General features: G+C 42.9%; 1 protein-coding gene across 1 annotated transcript in view; it reads right to left on the minus strand.

Annotated features, from left to right (window-relative positions):
- Positions 1-2,613: 2,613 nt before the first annotated feature.
- Positions 2,614-21,185, minus strand: part of nrg2a (neuregulin 2a) — a gene marked incomplete at both ends in the record, with an annotated part of 203,053 nt that continues 184,481 nt past the window's right edge. The window contains 7 exons of the mRNA XM_080749322.1: positions 2,614-3,376; positions 5,290-5,511; positions 7,229-7,356; positions 8,534-8,657; positions 11,453-11,555; positions 14,482-14,505; positions 19,896-19,954. Coding sequence (XP_080605448.1) covers positions 2,614-3,376; positions 5,290-5,511; positions 7,229-7,356; positions 8,534-8,657; positions 11,453-11,555; positions 14,482-14,505; positions 19,896-19,954 — 1,423 coding nt within the window. The remainder of the gene's footprint in view (positions 3,377-5,289; positions 5,512-7,228; positions 7,357-8,533; positions 8,658-11,452; positions 11,556-14,481; positions 14,506-19,895; positions 19,955-21,185) is intronic.

Consider the following 21,185-nt stretch of genomic DNA (forward strand, 5'->3'; position numbering starts at 1 on the left):
TTAGGCATTAGGGGCTCTATTTTCGTCCATGCCTTGGCCCTTATCCCTAAATGTTTTTGCCATTTTCTTACTATTTTGAAAAACTGTTTTTAACATTTCAAATAGCTGATCAACAAGCTCAAACCGTGCCGATGTAGATCGGCTATTTGAAGTATTTTAAATGTTTTTCAAAATAGTAAAACAAAAGGCAAAGAAGCTTGGGGATAAGGGGTAAGGCATGGACGAAAATATAGCTCTAGATGTTTTTACCTAAGTATTCAATAGTTGAGAATAGGGATGGGACGATAGGCGATATTATCGTTTATCGTGAAAAAAAACCTTTAATTTATCGTGATATCGTGCTCCGTCATGCTCTGGGATCAATTCACCTTTTATTTGCCGAGCTGCATATCCGGTAGGCTACCACTTAAACCCTCTATAATTGGTAAAAGGTACATAATACAGTATACATACTTGATACAGTCTTTTTTTCACTCTCTACCAAATGTCTTACCAAAAAATTGCCGATCTACAAGCTTGTAGATCTGCAATTGTTTGGCAAATGTTCCGCCACAGGATAATGGATTTTGATTATCGCGATAATATCGTAAATCGCAATTTCTTTTGTCACTATAATCATGATATGACATTTTCATATCGTCCCATCCCTACACTTAGCCTTGGGTAGACCTTAATTTGAGGAAGGAACGGGGGTGGGAGTGGGAGGTCATAAAGCGGAGGCATGTGGAAATCCTGAGACAGTGTGACCCGTAACCCCAGGCCACAAAAACAGAATGGACACATGAGGAGAATGAGGGATGGGATTTAGGCCAGGGTTGACTTTGGGAGAAACAGATGCCATCCTTTTTCCCCCCTGCTCTGTCTCTGTGTCATCGCGAGCCAATGTTATCAATGGCATGGACAGCACAGATACCGAGTGCTTTATCAGTTATGGCCTCAAATGCAAGTGTCACAGACAGGCCAGGAAGTGGTCTATATCAGTGGTTCTCAACCTTTTCAGGCTGCGACCCCCCAAATAATCACATTTTAACTGGGGAACCCCTCCAACCCTACAAGCACTAAGAGTTGAGGCGTTACATTTTGTTTAACACGGTTTGATTGTGAAAATAGCAGAGCGAGGCAGTGTGAGCATGTAGATCGTCTATTTTCACAATTTCTGCCTCTAATATTTAACCAATTTGGTTAAATATTTGGCCAATGTTGAATTTTTCATTTTATAGGTATTAAAAGGTTCTTAAAAGTCCTTAAATTGTCACTTTAGAAATGTGCAAATATCCTCTATACACTTAAACTTTATGTTGGTTTGTTTACTGTTGAGTGAGGGAAATAAATGTTTGCACACTAAGTTAATCATCTAGGGACCCCTCGAAATAATTTGGGGACCCTCCTGGGGGTCCCGACCCACAGGTTGAGAACCACTGGTCTATATAAACCCTATGCTGCTGAGGAAGAGAGTGATGGGACTGGGGCAGGTTAGCGTTGGAAGGGGATCGAGTGGCTGTAAACAACATCGAGCGATGACAAACGTAATGTTCAACCCAACAGCAGCTCGACCTATCTAACCTCGTTCCCATTTTTACCTCCATCTCACGATGACATAAAGTCTGGAAAAGAACCACTGCTGAAAGTGTCTAACCTGAAGTACAAGTCCAGGACTACCTGTACATGTTGTACAATCTACTGGAACGTTCCAGTACGGTACAATCAGTTAGACACTTTGGGCTGTAGTTCTCGTCCAGCCTACAACCTGCTCTGGAAAAGCTCTTATCTGTGGACCCTCTGGAGTTCAGACTCTACCGAGTCACCTTGCTTTGGTGCCCAAACCAACATAATGTTATCACAACAACTGATGAAATTGATCTAAGCAATCACACACATACTGCATGTATGTACACACGTACATGCAAGCAAATTTGCGATATACGTGCACACACATACACACACACACACACACACACACACACACACACAATCTCTCATATTAAATCACACACACGCAACCACGCATACGCATAGATTAGTCAGAGGGCAAAAAGGATCTGCATTGCATTTATCAGGCGTCCTATTGGATAGCTTCCAAATCATAAAGTCTATAGGCGAATCATAATAATGTTAACATACACTTTATGTCGAAGTGATTTATATTGCGTGATGTAGTAGAAGGGAGGGGCTAATGTTCCAGTGGGGCTAGATTCCTAAAAGAATTTGGAAAGAAAGAAAACAAAAAATAACAGGAAAAAGGAATAAACGTGTATAAAAAATGAGGCGTCCATATAAGAAAGGCTACAAAAACCTCCACTGGCCCTCTGGCGTCGGCATACAGCAAAAGGCACCACAATATTACTCTATTTTTTAACGTCGTGAAAAAACTGGCACATCTCTTTATGCTGTAAATCAAAATGTACATATAAATAGAGTTTTCCCTATAAAAAGTCTTTGCTGTTAACTAGTAGACAACTTTTGCTAAAATGAAAATAAATATTTCATTTGTTTAGAATATCTGTCAGTTATATAAAATAAAAATATTTCTTATAGATGCAGGTCTATAGTATATAGATTTTTTTTTCTTTTTTTTTTTTAAGTCGGTGGTTCATTTTCTCCGCTCTTCCTTCTTTAGTGGGGCGCATTGTCCGGCTTGGAGCGCGAGTGCGTGAGTCTCGTGTGTGCGCTCGCGTGTGCCGCGCTCCCGTGTGCCGCGCTCCCGTGTGCCGTGCTCCCGTGTGCCGCGCTCCCGTGTGCCGCGCTCCCGTGCGCGCCGTGCCCGCGCCTCCCCGACGCGTGAGAAGTCCGACCGTCCGCCGGCCTGTAGATGGTGGCGGGCTCGGCTGCGGCGTTCATGTTCTGCATGCTGAGGAAGGGCGTGCTCTCGCCCCCCTCCTCCTCCGTCTCGCTGTCCGTTAGGCAGCTCCGAGAGCCGTAGTCCCGCGGCGCCTCGTAGCCGCGCGGCGCCACGTGGCCGTTCAGCCGGGACCTCCGCCAGCGCCGCCCCCCGCCCCCCCCGGACCCCCCGCTTCTCTTTGGTTGCTGCTCCCGGGAGGAGAGGTACTCCTGCGTGGTCTCGTAGTCCTCGTCCTCGGCGGCCAGCCGGTAGGGGCTGGACGGCAGGCTGCCCCGGCTGTCGTTCAGGTAGGTGCGCCGGTGCTGCTGCCGGTACGGCTCCTGGCACTGCAGGGCGTCCTGGTGCAGGGGGACCTGGTAGCGCCGCAGCAGAGGCTGGTCGTCCGCCAGCGGGTAGGGGCTGCGGACCGCCGGCGGGAGGGACATGGCGTGGCTGGCGTTGGGGGAGGTGATCTGGAAGATAGGCACCTGGGGGGGCAGTGAGTAGTGGAACTCCACCGGCGAGAGGCGGGCCGGGGTCGTCAGGGCCGACACGTATCTGTCGGAGACGGAGACAGCAGATGAGAGAAGAGGAAGAGCAGAGACGGTGGGGTTAAAAACCTTGTCCTCCACTCCATTGGAGTGCAATGGAGGATACTGTTTATGCTTTATGTTGCCATCTGCAGAAGCCATTACATGGACTGAACGCCAACCACAACCGTCACACGGTATGTAGCTCTGAATGCACTGGGGGACTCTTAGTTACTGGAATGTATATTTTAGGACCAGTACATAAACTTCCTAACCTGTGCTCCTCTTAGTCTACTGTAGTCTACATAACTGTATTGTTAGGCACTATTCCCCAAGCGAAACGGACCGGCTGGTTATTGTTATAACCGTGGCTCCTTGAGTTTCTGTGAGAGGCTGTCCCCTGACATACGAATATCATATTAGACGAGATTAGACCCACAAATGGGTCCCGACCCACTGTTTGAGAACCAGTGGCCTATTGTATATGTTGTTGGCCTATATGTGCCGGATATCTCAACAAATACATTAAATGAATGAGAAGTTCCCAACTCTGGTCCTCAGTGACCATTAGTACTACCGGCTCTCTGTCCAGCCAAAAAGTTAATTGCATTTATTGAGCAAATATTCATACTTTCCCCTTCTCAGTCTACTGCATTTTAAGCACACTACACACTGATTGAGTGCCCACTGTTCAGTGCATTGTACAGTGTGCAGAAAAAAAGTATTAACATACTTCAATTTTCGACCATACTCTGGAAGTGTTGTGAGTGCCCCTATATAATCCGCTCTCATATTGAGTAGGAGGTGATAATGAGCCGTTGGGGTGCGGTGCCAACCAGCTGTGGTGACAAGGAAGTGTGCTCAGCGCATAAAAAATTAGCGCAATGTGTTATGTTGAGGAGGATGGTGTTGACAGCATATCAGAAAGCATATATCTGGGATTTCAGGTGAGTGCATTTCCGACTACATTTACTTGCTAGAAAACCAACGTTTTCATCCACTTTGCTCTGACTAACCACCTCATCCCCTTCCATCTCCCCCGTCTCATCTCATCTCACCCCATGTCATCCGATCTCATTATCCTCTCATCCAGGGGTCTTCACCATGTTGGCTTGTGGGGGACATTTTTGTCAATTCCATTTTTTTACAACATGAGTGGATAATAATATGACCGTAACAGGCAGTGTTGATTTCGTCGACTAAAATTATGACAATTTCACTGACGAAAACTAAATAAAAAGTAAGCTGTGATGACTAAAACTAAGACTAAAACATTAGGGAGGGACTAGTGGAGAAGAAAGTCATTTTATGTTTGGTTGCTCTCAGGTGTTGCGTGCTGAAAATAGCAGATTTACAAGCTCACAACGCGTCGTGCTGCGACACGTTGTGAGCTTGTAGATCGGCTATTTTCAGCACGCAACCAAGTGTAAGATCAGCCATTACAATGTCATCAAGGCCTGCCAAAATACATTTTAGTTGACTTTAGTCAACTGTAGATTTAGTCGCCTAAAATCTTATGACATTTAGTCGACTAAAATTTGACTAAAAATAAAACTTTTCAGGTGACTAAATTATGACTAAAACTAAATGACATTTTATTCAAAAGACTATGACTAAAACTAAATCAAAATTTGCTGTCAAAAACAACACAGGTAACAGGTATGTAACTGAGGTCCTTGCAAATAAGGCGTTTGAGAACCACTATTACTATTTGGACTCCTAATGTGCCATGGTGTCATAGTAAATAAGTCGTCATACATATTCTGAAAAAAACCTGGAGACGTTCAGTCATTGGCTCTTATGATCAACATTATAATGATGTTTAAAAAGAAAATCGAAAACTTTCCACGGACAAGACCAAGTCTTGCCATGGACACATACAAACATTGTCATGTTTTGTCCATGTACGTGTTATTCTAAGAAGCGGGTCCTTCTCCCCACCTGTCGCTGTGCGGAGAGTCTCCCAGGGAATCAAAGGACTCGCCGTACTGCAGGCCCGGCCGGTGGGGCTCAGAGTAGCCACAGTGTGCGGCCCGCCTGGCCCGTGCCTCCATGCACGCAGGACTGCTGCATTTACTGGTCCCCACGGACGACGACATCATTCCGGGTGAGTCTGAGAGAATGCTGTCGGAATGCTCCAGGCTCCACGTTCGCTCCTCGTGCCTGACAAGTACAAAAGAGACATTAGCGTTACGGACAATTTATTGTGTGTGTGTGTGTGTGTGTGAGTGTGAGTGTGAGTGTGAGTGTGTGTGTGTGTGTGTGTGTGTGTGTGTGTGTGTGTGTGTGTGTGTGTGTGTGCGTGCGCGCCTTATATCTTTGATGATATCATTGTTGTGTCAAGCAACTTCTATATTGTCAATGTGTTTATTTAACCAATGAAAAATATTAACAAGAACTGTGACTAAATAATGAGTACACAGCATCCACAATCATGTTATTTTTTTTCCCCCATTTCCTGAATGAGTAACAGTTTTGGACATACAAAGTAATGTTTTCACCCGCCAGTGACGATATGAAAGTGTGACTTAATGTGCTGTAGTACATCTAAAAAGAGAGATACTGTATATGTTGAGTTATTACTGTATAAGTGACTATTTGTGAATAAATCTGTCTTTGTAATATGTAGCTGTCTTTATATCATATAATAATATAATAATATGCCGTAATGTGTGCAATGAGAGAGATAAAGACGAAGCAGTGGCCTGGGAGTGGAGTAGTGTGAGAATGTACTGTATGCACGCCATTTTATATATCATAAATATTGTTTCTGCATCACATGTGATATACTGAAGCAATATGTATGATGTAATGTCTAATTCTGGAGATATACTTTATGTTGAGAGGTAATACTGTACAGTATGTTGATTGTGCATGCCCCGTGTGTGTATCGTGCAATAGCATGCTGTAATGTCTGCTGAGAGAGATATGTATGTCCAGGGGATACCTGTAAGAAGATAACTGTGTGAAAGTCAGTGTGTGCAGGGGTGTCGCACCAAATTCTGGGCCCTGGGTACAAGGATTCACTGCGGGCCCCCCATGAATGTTCTTCATTTAGACTGGGAACGCATGGAGTTTTTTGAAAAACCTATCGTCGTTGTCGGGTGGAAACCTTGTATGTCCAAATACCGTTCATTTTGTATTTATCATTTTAAAAATGATTTAGACTAGAGAAAACAGCGTATCTACAAGCACTTGTAGATCTGCTATTTTCACTACTTTTATGCGACGGCCTTACAAGGTTTCTGCCCGACAGTGACGCTATGTTTCTATGTCAATGGTGCTCAAACTTTTTCATGTGAAGGACCCCCAAAATGATATGTATTTGGCCACGGACCCCCATCTCAAAATATTTAGTTCCGGGGACCCCCCAGAAGCAAAATGTGAGTTACAAATGTTCGCTTAAAAAATACATATATTCAAAGATTTTCACACATTCTCATGACTTTTCAAAAATAGCAGATCTACAACTCGCAGCGCCGCGCTGTGAGCTTGTATATCTGCTATTTTTCAATAGCTAAATTATAAAATAATTAAGGCCCCTCCAACTTGGGCCCTAGTAGCTCAGTCCCACTCCCCCTGTGTGAAAGTCAGTGTGTGCTGCCTGTGTTCTGCCTCGACTCAAACAGCACATCCACAGTTGAATGTCTGTCTATTCTGGAGAGAGATGATATGAGAGGACGCTGAGTGTATTCTAATGTGTCTTTCTGTATTTCTGTATTAATTGATTCATTATTACATCATGTAATGCTGTATGACCGCATCCAATAACAAGTGCAGTACGTGAACACAAAGGAGCTAACCTGTAAATATGTGTACAGTGTACAGTATGGTTTTGTACAGTAAGCGTGCGAGCGTGCGTGTGGCCGTGCGCGCGTACCTGTGAGTGGATGAATGGGCTCTTGTGGAAGAGTTGTGAGATCTGGAGGAAGCATGGCTACCAGGGAAGGAGCCCTCTGTTCCAGGCCGTATAATTCGCTCCGTCGCAGGGACATTCTTTGATATGTACTGCAGACAATAAACAAATCAATTCAGACATAGCGGTTAGAGTGATCATCCCATAATGCAACAATGATCCAATGCTCAAGACCCCTATCCTGCTTAAGTGCCCTTGAGCATGACAATGACTTCTCCCCTCCCATCATTATCATTATCATTGCGCCTCCACAACAACCAGCTAAATGTACAACATTGTCTAACAAAATGCAATGTATATTGTGAGGTTTCAAGAGGTTACTAGGATTGAGAAAGTATAGGCTATAGTGCATTACTGCCTGGATCAGCTAATCTACTTCCTGTTATGATGTCAAATCTTAGAATCATGCATTAAGCGTTTAGAGGGAGAAGGCAAGCAACACTGGCCCCTAGTGGCTGAAAGATGTCATTGGAAATAAAACATGACCAGCCCTTCACTTGAACAGCTGATTACATCTACTGTCACACATTTCATATTAGTGTGCTGATGTTTTTTGAATTACATTTATGTTGGGTTGACAACATTTGTTGATTTGAGAATTTCTGTATTTGTTCTTGTTCCTTCATAGAGCTGATATTAGGCTACCCTTTTATCTTAATTCACCTATTATTTATTATCATATCATTATTTATTATTATATTATATTCAATTTATGGGTTAGGGTTAGAGGTTAGTGGTTAGTGTTAATGATGATTATGATTACAATGATAATGATGCCGATGATTGTGTTATAGTTCCTATCACAAAATAATCCAGCTAAACTGCATGGCAAGATAATTATCTATGATTTCTCTTGATGTGTGTTGTGGCCACTTACAGAGGCCTAATGAAAGACATAGGGGGTGGCAAAAAAAGAAGTTACCACTTAAAGCCCCATGTCTAAAATAGAGAAAACAGTTGATCTGTTCAACGTGGCGACACGTTGAGAGCTTCCAAACACATTTCATTTGTTTGGTAGCGAAAAGAGAAAATGACATTCCCAAAATAGGGATGCCACATTGAAAGTGGTTAATAAAGGAAATAAGGAATGGTACAATATGCATGCATAAAATAATTTAATTTGAGGTTAAATGTGAACACTAGGGGGTGGCGATTGCCAGCCCCTGATGCCCCAAATGGCTGCCTCCTTAAAAAAAAGAAGAAAAAAAAAGCAGGATGCACTGATCCTTTGTGTTTCCCATCTGTGGAGTTCTGCTCAATAAAACTCACGTCTACCATGGGGATCTCCTCTGGGCCCGGCCCGGGGTGATTGGGTCCATTCGCTAGGTTCCGGTTGGGGTGCTCTGGACACATGTTCTGTCGCAGATGATTGTGCATCTTCTTTCTTTGTTTCCTGTGGGGAAAACAAGATCTGTGTCATTTCTCTGAGGTCCAAATCGCCGTTATAACATAACATTTCATAATACAGATCAATGAAATGTTTATACTTGAGGGTTGTTGTTATACATTTACCCAAGATAAAGGCAGTAATGTGACCATCCAGTGTCATTTAAGAGCACTATGGTCTGGTGAAAGTTTCAGTGCAAAGAGGAAATTGGAGAGGAAAAAAGAGGGACATCTAAACACTTTTGTTCTGAATAATACTTGTAAGCTAATTTTTCATTTCTTCCAAACTACTGCGGGTGCAGACAACCACGTGCCTCTTCTGATAGGCCACACATGGAGTCGGCAGCCGCTTCTCCTCACCTGACAGAGAGGCGTTTCAGCCGGAGAGCTACAGTAGAGTAATGTGTGGAAAGGAACACGCTTTCCCTCCTTGCCAGTTACGCTCCCTGCTAACAGGCACCCGAACCCTAACTAGTGGAGAACCCTAACTAGTGGAGAACCCTAACTAGTGGAGAACCCTAACTAGTGGAGTTAGGATTGGGTTGAGCTGTGTTCCCACCCGCCAACCCAGCTTGTGTTGGTCGGAGTGCCGAGCCAAGCCAGAGGCATAGTGGAGGAATCGAACACCCCTAAGCCAGAGGTTCTCAAACGTTGCAATTTCAAGGTCTCCCCTTAACTTTGACAGTGTACAAATGGAAACAAATGGACCCGTTCGGGTCCATTTGATTCCATTTCTACACTGTTATGCTTCCACTGCGACTGCTCATGCTTCCTGCTCATGCTTCCTTAAATGCATGAGGAGTGGGCAGGCCGCTTCTTATCACCTGACAGGCGGGGGGGGTTTCCCCGGTAGGACGTAGCGCGTTATTCCAACCAGTTCCTTTCCCCTCCATCAGGCTGACCAGGGGGAGGCAGTGTAGAGACCAGGATTACTGCATGTTTTTGACCCTAGGGGACACGAGGAGAACATGCAAACTCCACACAGAAAGGCCCTTCCGCCAAATACACTAGGTGCGACCTAGGGTATGGGCGCTGATGACACGGCTACCGACTGCGCCACCGTGCCTCAAAATGTTATAATTTCAAGGACCCCCATAACTCTCAGAGTAACAAACAGGTCCATTGGAACCTCCTCCAAGAACCCAGACACCCCACGGCACTTTGAGAGCCAGTGACGTACATGAAATGGCAACCACCGTAAACCATATGATATACTGAAGTCCCTGAGGTTAAGATTATTTTGTCAAAATGTTTAATGACATTCCAAACTCAACCTTTTCAGGCTTGATAGGACAGCGAGTTTACTGTTAGGTTGATTGATACACGGACATCTCTGCCAAGTCTCTTAATCTCCTATCAATTAACGACGATGAAGGCCGGAGGGCAGGGGCGTCACAAGGGGTAGGAAAGTGGGACTGAGTTACTAGGGCCCAAGGTGGAGGGGCCCTAGTAACTTTAGCTATTGAAAAATAGCAGATATACAAGCTCACAGCGCGGCACCGAGTGCCGCGCTGCGAGCTTGTAGATCTGCTATTTTTGAAAAGTCGTGAAAATGTGCGCACATCTTTGAATATATGTATTTTTTAAGTGAACATTTGTAACTCAAATTTTGCTTCTGGGGTGTCCCTGGAACTAAATATTTTGAGATGGGGGGGGTCCTTCACATGAAGAAGTTTGAGCATCACTGACGTGAAAACATAGGTTTCTTGGCACACATTTTCACGATTTTTCAAAAATAGCAGATCTACAAGCTCGCAGCGCGGCACTCGGTGCCGCGCTGTGAGCTTGTATATCTGCTATTTTTCAATAGTTAACATTCATGGGGGGCCCGCAGTGAATTTGGTGTGACGCCCCTGCCGGAGGGTTCTAAAACATTTTGTTCTTTGCGAACTGCATTAAACATTCGCTGAAATACTCCCTCCTGTCAAACTCCTGTAATCCTGTTCTCATCCTATTATATCGTACTTTTTACGCTGTGCACCAGCACTTCTAGGTGCAGTGGACTCTAGCTGCACACAAGGGAAAATAGCATGTGCATGTAACAAAGGAAGGACGTTTCATCGGATCAGGCCTAAATGTACTAATACTGAACTGAAAATGTACTATAACTAATAATAATTAATACAAATAATAAAAAAGCTTAGTGGCCTTGTGGTTAGAGTGTCCGCCCTGCAGACATTCAATCTCCCGGGAGTCTATTTGGGGATTCTCAATCTCAACCTTGATCTATAAACCAGGTCCAGGGGTCTTCAACGTTTTCAGGCCAAGGACCCCTTAGTTGAGATTGAGATGAAGCAGGGACCCCCACAGCTTTTCATGGATTCCATATAGTTTCATTGTTTGACTGCAGTCATCAGTGTATTTTGGATTCATGTCAATTTCTGTTTTCAGATATTTAACCACTTGAACCGTCAATACTTAATAAACTTGGCATTTCACTCTGTACTTGTTCTGCTCTTTTTTACCTCTACACCAAAACTCTTTGCCGAAAATAGCAGATCTACAAGCTCGCTACTAGTCACAACGCCTCGCAGCGCCTAGAATATGGACGCTAGGGTTCAGGTGGTTAATATAAAAATGCTCCTATCACACAAAGATTTGGAGGACCCCCTGTAGAAACTCTGAGGACACCCTAGGGGTCCCGGACCCCCTGTTGAAGACCCTTGATATAAACCATGTGGAAAGCATAGCAGTAGAGTACCAGTAAAAGCATACTGGTATAGTACCAGTATAAGCATACCAGTATAGAGCCAGTAAAAGCACACCGATATACAGTAGTACCAGTAAAAGCAGATCACGTACTTGGTTTTGCAGTAGGCCACCACACACACGATGCCCACCACCAACAGAGCCACGCAAATACCAGTGATTGTCAGGACCCGCTTCTGGTAGAGCTCCTCTGCCTCTGTGAACACACACACACACACACACGCACGCACACACACACACACACACACACACACGCACGCACGCACGCAAACCACAAACCCAACACACAAACAGTGAGAGAGAGAAGCAGCCAGGGAGAAAATAAGGTCAGTGTCTTGAAGTATGCATGTTTTCACATTCATACTTTAGTACGGTCTATCTTCTAGTACAGTGATTCATTCATACTTTAGTACGGTCTATCTTCTAGTACAGTGATTCATTCATACTTTAGTACGGTCTATCTTCTAGTACAGTGATTCATTCATACTTTAGTACGGTCTATCTTCTAGTAAAGTGATTCTCAGCCTTTTTCATTTCAAGGACCCCCATTTTGATATGCATTTCAAACATGCAGAGACAATTTTTTTAAATCGTTGGGACTCCTCAGGGTTGATTTAACAAATGGAACCAAATGGACCTGTAAAGTGTCTATTTAACTCCTAGCTGTCAATCGTTAAGCTGGGGACCCCCTTGGAATGTCCTCAAGGACCCTGGGGGGTCCCCATAGACCCCACAATGAGAACCACTGTTCTAGTATGAAGGTTCCTTTGTCTTCCTCTTATGTGTGTTTGGACAGGGACACTAGTTGAGTAACGTCATAGATTTTCAAGATGATGCGATTGGAAGGGTGGTGCGTAAGGGAGATGGCACTGTTATCAGGGGGGCCCTAGTAGCAGCACGTTTTGGATTCATTCGGTTTAGAACGTTGGTATTCTGTAAGGAACGGCATGTACTTCAATTTGAGCACGACAGCGAAGCGGCTGAGGGCAACGCTATCTATAATTCCGTAATTGAGGATTATTATAATTCCATAATTATATTTAGAAAAATCCTAGAACTGAAGACTGCTCGGAACTGCAAAACACATGCGGTGCACGGGCAGCTGCATGCAAATAAAACCAGCGTGGTTTTTCAAGAGTCAAAAAGCAGGATGGAATCTGCTACTCTCATTCGGCAGTCTCCCAAAAAACGGAAACGGAATCCATCTGATTTCTTTCTAGCCACAGCACAGAAAACATGGCCATAATGCTGACAGTCAGACATAATTGGGGTATCTTAGTGTGTAACACGTTGAGCACCTGTCAACATAATCTAAATAATGAAGAACACATTGAAGTCCTCAGTAATGTAATGTCACTTACAACACTTTTAATGTATCCAATTGTAAGTGAGAGAAGTTTAGAACGACGGCATGGAAAACTGCTAGATCTGCTATTTTTGGTCCGCAACACCGTCATGATGACGTAGAGATCGGGATTCAGAGTACAGAAAGGTATTTTTGTCTCCCTAGTGGAGAGTGAGTGAAGGAGTACATCGGTAGTCTGCGATAAATAATGCAGCAGCTGTGAATTGTGTTTGTACAAATCCTTCCGTCTGAGGAGGACGGACGCCTCGCGCCTCGTTCACCTATACGATTGGCGTGCCGGAGAATGCACTATTTTCTGACACTGGGACCAACAAGATTCAGTGCAGAGGGGCCTACGTTGAATTTGTTTGCAAAATTAGCTGAATACTGTCAGATGTTTAACAGCGTGGGAATTGAAGATAACATCTGTAAAAACATTTTTTTGTGGACAAGGTGACAGAAAACAGGGGCCATCAGAGGAAGACAGAGGAAGTCTGCGGGTTCTAAATATAGCACAGCATGCTTGAAGTATAAATCAAACCAGTAACACACAGATCTATTTATACAAAAAACACTCACACACACACACATACGGTGGATACACGCACGATCACGTTCGCGCGCACACACACACACACACACACACACACACACACACACACACACACACACACACACACACACACACACACACACACACACACACACACACACACACACACACACACACACACACACACACACACACACACACACACACACACACACACACAGTCTAAGCTAGATTTAAACCATACTGATGTCAGGATGCAAGAAGAAGGATGGGGCAAGGTCACAGATGAATAAAAAAGCGACAACAGGAGAGAAGCCTCATAAAAAAAGGGAAAAGAGGAGGAGACAGACACTAAAAGCGTAAGATTGAGGGATTGGGATGGATGGGTGTTTAGAGGAGCAGAGGAGATGATGGAGGTTGTGGGTGGTGCTGGTGGTGGTGAATGTAAACCTAGAATAGCATGCTTGTTACAGGGTTGGGAGAGGAGAACAGCGGTTAAGGAACATAAAAGGGCATGAAACTAAACCTACTGTACAACACAGGGAAAAATATGCTGGAGACACTGAGGGGAAAACAGTGGGTGTCCTGATTGCAGCTTTCATACTTCCACTCAATTATTTATTTTAAGCCATGGATTGGCGGGATTGTGAGTCCCTGTGATTCTAATTTTTTTATTTTATTTCATGGACCCCCAGTTTGATATGCACAGGACCCCATTCGATAATTATGGTTTATATCTCTGGGACGGCAATCTACACTGTTCATTTAATTCTGAGAGTGGGCAAACGGAACCAAATGGACCTGTATGGTCCCGGAGTTACAGACCTGTAAGAGGCCATTTGGTTACTACTATCAATCATTTAGATGGGGATCCACTGGAACCCCCTCAAGGAGCCCTGGGGGTCCCCAGACGCCCATTCACAGAAGTATGTTCTTTTGTATGAGAGCTGCAGGCTGACGACACCCATGTTAAAGATCAATTATTGATGGAGGGAAGGGGGGGTCAGTTGCATCGATCAAGGCAAAGTTTTCACTCCAATGAGTTACTGTATGATTGACTGACAGATTGAATGGTTAATCAGGAGTCTATTGGATTTATTTGCAATCATTTTTTTTCCAGCACATTCCACGGACACTGGAGGGAAATGGAAACATGTCAGGATGAGGGACATCTACTTTAGTAGCTACGCGTAAGACTGAGAATCAAAACGGATTGTTCCATACCCATAAATTCAATCCCAAGATGCTCTGCCATTGCAGAGGGGGGTGACAAGTTTGGAAGAGTAAAAAAAACAAAAAAAGGAAAGAAAAGCACAGATTAAGAGAGAAGGACACCTTTCAGAGTACAGTTCAAAGACATGGGAAAGGTATAAAAATAGAACTGAGACGAGCAAAACACCGGGTGAGTCAATAACAGTCAGAACAATAAGATCAGTAGGGCACGGACCATGTTCAACAAGCACCTAGACATCCAGACAGCATGCAACAGCGACAACACACACGACAGATTGAATTAGCCGAATTACCGAATCGCTCGACCGCACACAATAAAGCCTTTTGTGCACACTCTCCGGGTTAAATTAACACTATGGATTATATTGTGTACAACTGTTAAGTAAATATGTTTCTAGGGCAAAGGGCGAGTCTGGGTATAAGCCCTGTAATCTGGATTACTGTACGTGGAATATTGTTCGCAAAATGCTGGTACAGACACCGACCATAAGAGGTTTATTGAAATATAAAGCTTTCTGTTAACAGTTGTGAATGAGTAACTCCAAATCAAATTCTGCTCAGTCGTCGAGATATTTCCGTCTGCTGTACTGTATGCCTCAACACAGTCCAGTGCTAATCTTGTGCTCAACATTGTGCATGTGCTACTGTACTGTACTGTGCCGTATGTGTCCAGTGAAAGTGATTCTGACATGCATTATTTCTTAGTGATTTCACATTATTATTTTTAATACACCACTAATTAACCAAATAAAAAATGCTATATGTTTTCCGCCTCTTATCTTGCTGAGAACAATGCACCAAGTCAAATTCTTTGAAGATACTTGGCAATAAACATTCTGATCACCTGCACAACATTACAGAACCAGAGTGAATGTAAAGGTTCTGTGGAGACAAATTCCTGTTCGCCTGCTTTTTGGGTAAGTGCCAAAGTGTCGTGTGCTGTGCTGCTCGACTAAAAAAACGACACTCTGTTGCCAACTCAAAGATCAGGCTTTTGCCTCCTTGATTGCCAATAAATTCAATCACGTGAAATTAACAGACTCACAGCTAATTAACACAACGATCAATTTGAGAAGCCGTGTTAAAAAATGGGACGTTTTTTGGAGGTGCAGATTCTGCCGCGTGTGGGAAAGGGAGGCCACGGGGAGATTGTGCCGACACAGCTGAGCCCATATCTCTGGCAGCTCGCTCGCTTTTACTTGGGTTGCAGCAAATCCCAGCTGTTGTTATGACAACATGCTCTTGTTAAGCCAAGCCCTTATGGCCGAGGAGCTGAGGCTGTTCTGTTCTCTGCGCACGGCCATCACTGATATATCTCTGGGGAATGGGAGACACCCTTCTAGGAGGTGGGGACTCGAAAAAATCTAAATGGGATTGATGAGGCTCTAGGGTGTGTGTGTGTGTGTGTGTGTGTGTGTGTGTGTGTGCGTGCGTGTGCATTTGTGTGAGTGTGCGTGTGTTTGCAGGTGCACGTGTGCTTTTTTTCAGAGGAAAGCTGTATGCTCTAGCTTTGAAACGTGTTTTACTGCCTCACCCTCCTCCAGAAAGAGGAAACTATCATTCATAGCAGCACCTCATTAAATTAAATTGAAATAAGCCATTACATTGTTACGTGTGGTCTCTTATGTTTTTCCAGTCACGTTTTTTTCCTGATCTTCTAATGTGTATGCCTTGCTTAAAGCTCTTCGTAAACTGTCTTAATAAAGTGCCATGTAAATAAAGTTTTACGATTTTTCTCAGATTTTACGATTCTGTGTTCTCGGGTTTTATGATTTATGTGTCTTTACAAGAATAAAAACATGATGCTATTTGGATACATACACTAGATCCAGCTCATCCTTGTTGAATGTCTGTGCATGTGTACTGTAATGAACTTTAATCAACACCCTCCTTGGAAAGGAAACACTTCTATTCTTCCAGGCTGGGCTCAAATCATCTATCTATCCATCTAGACACCGTAATTAGTTTCAGTATGATACACCACAATTTGTTTCAGTACAATTGAAAGAAGAATATCCCAATTTGGCCTTTTCTCCCCACATATCAACAAATGTTTTTGTAATATGCTCACACCCAACTAAATTACACAGAATATACAGAGAGTAAAGCACTTCTACAGGCAGCAGCAAGCAGATATAATGGCAGACTATGGCATTTGATATGTTACATTTTAAGCCTGATTTATATGTGCTGTTGATGCGTACTGAAAATAGACGATCTACAAGCTCACAACAGTGCGTGCCACCGGTGTGCAACTAAGTGTAAAGTAGGCGTTACTGAATCAAAACAACATGGACTTGCATAGACATGATGCCAACATATTTATGTTGTAATAAATCATGGGGCATTGCATGTTTTGACATAATCTTTGTTAATTTAACAATGCTGTAAATATAATTGTTTTATATGCCTTCTAAAGACTTCAGAGGGCCGTGTCCAAGCTAAGTGGAACCTCAAGTGTTTATCTTAAGCAAGGCTGACCCTTGAATTTATGTTTTGTTAACGTCATTCTCTTTTGATTACAGTACATGTACTGCCCTTTGAAAGCCGCCCACCACTAAATAAATACTATTAGTAGTTAACATGAGAGTGATGTTAAAGTGTAAACATGAAGAATGTAGTAACCTGGTAGATGATAGCCTACAGATACGATGATCCTACATTGTGTGGATACCATTCCAAAGCCAAATGCTTAAAGGCAACATCTGTCGAGCCATCGTTCTCCAGAATCCTTCCACTAATCTGGGTATAATTCTCTGGCTGATGGACATGTTTGCTGATGTTGCCAGTGTGGAATGGAGTAGGGCTGAAATCTTTTGCCCCAGGCTAGTGGAGCTGTTCAACACTGAACACTGAAGATAGCACATGAACTAGCGCTAATGAGCAAATGACATCTGTGAAAGCAGACAATATCTTTGCTGTGTGAACACAATGTCCCTGCTAATTGTAAAGCAATGCACGTTAAAACATGATGTGTAGGTTGGTCTACATTAGTGAAGCGCTAGGAAAAGGGGAATCAAGCCAATTGTGATTTCTCCTTTGTGCAAGATTAAGTGAGCTGCAGAAATTGCCTCTTTTGTGATGGTGGAGAAAGCCAGCTCATTCATTTGTGCCAGCTTGCTAATATCCCTTATTAAGTGTGCAACCGATATAATGGGTCATAATTTATATAGTATAATATAGGGCATAATATATTGATGAGAAAGTTCTATACTTGCAGTATTGTACTGTAGCACCTTCCCCTTGTGGGCCTATAACCAGCTCACTCAAGCCAAAATAAAAAGTAAAGATTAATTGCCATTTTGGCCATTGGTGGGCTTATTGAAAACAAATTCAGGTAGTAAGTGATATGTTTTGTTTTAATAGTAATCATTGATATAGTCAGAGTGTTTGTTCAATAACAGGGGTATACCCATCTCTCCATCTCTTTAGTAAACCTCAAATCTTCTTTAGGTCGGGATAAAAATGTCTTCCAATCAGGAGAGAGAACTCAATTCACGATGCAGGATAAACAAGTGCAACTGGGAGTTATGAAACAAATAAATGAGCAGACAAAATGGAACAACATCTGCTAAATGATCTTTGTTGGGTTCTCTCTACTCTTGACGGGATGACATTTTGTAAACCACAAATGTCGGTTTACTGAGAGACTGAGGGAGACTGCTACTGAACAAACATTCTATAGCAATGACTACTATTGGAACATAGAGCTTTGTTTTCACAAAACAAATATCACTTACAGCACATAATGGGCTTTGTTGACAGCTAGTTCAATCAGTTAAGCTATTGCACCATTAGACAGAATCAACAATTAACCTGACAAATATAACATACTTTGTACAGCAAAATCCTGAACATGTACCCTTTCAGGGCAAACAATGAACTCTCAAGTAGGGCTGTCACGATTATGACATTTTACATGACGATACATTTTCACTCAAATAATTGCGATTAACGATTTAATTGTGTTTTTGTCGTTGACAATTACATTTCTGTTTGGCTTTTAGGCTTTGAAGTTGCACATGGCAGATATGACACATAACCTAAATATACAAAGAAATGACTGACAACTTTGACAACTTTATACTTAAAAAAGAACATTGATAGTGGAAATAACCGATCTACAAGCTCACAAGCTTTTTTACTTTAAAAAAAATACGAAAATCTTTCAAAATGGAAACGATTAAGATGATTATGAAAAATAATCACGATTATGTCAAATAATTGCGATTAGACGATTATGTAATAATTGTGACAGCCCTACTCTAAAGAGTTAAATTAACACTCAGGATTGTGCTGTAAACCTATAACTTAATGCTGGTAAGCTGCCATCATGTTCCTCGCTACTCCCTGAATTGGATCCTCTCTCTCTCATCTTCTGCCCTGGTTTTGACCCTTTTCTTTTTAAGATTCATGTGCTTGTTTTCTTCAGCTCTCGTCTAATATTTCTTGGCTCTTACTGTACATTGTGCATCTCTGAATTTCAAGTCTACAATCAGTGTACTGTGGTTATGACACCTTGCAGACAGTCCATAGCATTGATTTGTAACGATGGCGGTCTAGTGACTGAAGCTCGGTCTACAGCTGCTCTGTCTAGTAAAGGGAATAGTAGAAGGGTAAAATTAAGTCTGATAATTATGTACTGTAAAGTGCCTGTTCAAAACATATATACTTTACAATATTTCTGATAATTTTCCAAAGCATAAATGTATTCTTTTCTTCTGTTTTACATTTTGGAAAAAAGAAAAGGCAATTTAACATCAAGGTCCCCACAATGTTTAGGTGCCCAGTACTGCTCTGGCCAAATAAGAATGTCAGCTCAACGCCTAAAAATGTCAAATGTAAATGTAATCGATTAGGCTCGCCTTTCTGTGCACGACTCAGCACTAATAGCGCCCATACACGACTTTTGTTCGAAGCTGATTGCATCAACCGAGCAGCGTTATTGCGTTAGTAAAAGGTGGGCTATTGAAGATGGATGCCTCATTAGACTACATCGTGACATGCAGCTTGACTTTTTATAGATGAAAAGTAATGTTTACTCTGTGTCAGAAAAAAAACGGGACACTGCAATTCAAAAAATGCAGTTCGCCGCTTGTCTCTTACGAGCTGACCATCGCTACGGGGGTGCACATCCATGCAACACTGAGAACGTACTACTACTAAGATTGCATGCATGCCTAACATGTACACAATAAAATCCTCAGTCTAAATGTATACATCTGTAACTCTGGGTTAAATTAGTCTACGCTAAGTCATACTATACATCAGAGTAACCAGGCACAGAACTAGAGTATAGAAACTAACAGGAAACCAACGCACGTCACTCTACATCCAGCATGCACTGTACAGAAGACAGAGACAAGAGTCTTTATAGAGAGTGACGGAAGAGGAAATGGACATACGGTAGAAACTGGCCATAACGTAGGTTTGACAGCGATCACCAGTAAAGTCATTTGGACACCTGATGGAAAGAAAAGCCACAAAGAGAGAGAGAGAGAGAGAGAGAGAGAGAGAGAGAGAGAGAGAGAGAGAGAGAGAGAGAGAGAGAGAGAGAGGAGGGGGGGTTGGTGGTGAGAAAGAGAAGAGACAGAGAGAGCAACAGTGGGTGGGTGGGTGGGTGGGGGTGTTGAGAGGAGAGATATATGTGCAGGAAATGGGGGGAGAGAGAGAGAGAGAGAGAGAGAGAGAGAGAGAGAGAGAGAGAGAGGAGGGAGAGAGAGGCAGAGAAACACAGAATTAGATCAACAGCACAACAATGGACAGCAGAAGCAGAGTGTGTGTGTTCCCATGGTTGACACCATTGTGTGGTAGGTTGTGTGCAGAGCACAGCTCATTGCGTGTGTTGACCTGAGAAACAGAAAGACAAAAAGAGAGAAGGCGAAAGAGAGCTCGGGGACGGGGAGGGGGTGGTGGTGTCAGTGGACGAGGTCCATTAGCGTTATTCCAGTGACAACACTGTCTTTTTGCCTCAGCTTCTGGTTGTCAGGTGAACATACTTTTGAAAGGTTTGGGCATGTACGACCGCAGCGGTTCGGTCTGTAAGCACCTTGGGCCGAAGTATCCGTCCGGACATCTGGAGAGGGGAGTAAGAGAAGTGTTGTGAAGAATAAAAAAAAGAAGAACAAACAAACAAACAAACAAACAAACATACAAGAAGTGAAGAAAAAACTAAACTAAACAACAACAAAACATACATATACAGTATAATTATGAGTTTACTGGAATTTCAAATGTGGTTGTATGACATTCTCCGAGCTTACAGTAAATTACGTTCCGTTTCAGGTGAGAGTAGGTAAACCAATTGGCAGGGTTAATAGGTCATTTCCAAGTACTTAAGAGTGGCCATTGGGTTAATCTGCTTATAGCGTGAACCTGATGAGTTTGGACAAGAGCAGAGATGACAGCCAATACACAGGGAAATCCTCAGGGTTAATTAATCCATTTGTAAGTCTGAGTGCGTACAAATGTACAGTAACCAAATGGAACCGTATAAGGGCTCATTCCCTTACTTGTTCCATTCCTGTTTACATGAATTGACACGCCTAATCTCTGTGCAAGCATTAAAGCAGTACCAGATTCAAGATCAGTGGGATTGAGGTGCACGCTGGGTACTGTGTGACATAAAGTCTTTCTGATTTCTGATCAATATGGACACCTATTCATTCACCTGTTCATCTAATGACAATTGACGC

The sequence above is a fragment of the Nannobrachium achirus genome (assembly GCF_963921795.1).
Source record: "Nannobrachium achirus genome assembly, chromosome: 19".
Classification (NCBI taxonomy): domain Eukaryota; kingdom Metazoa; phylum Chordata; class Actinopteri; order Myctophiformes; family Myctophidae; genus Nannobrachium; species Nannobrachium achirus.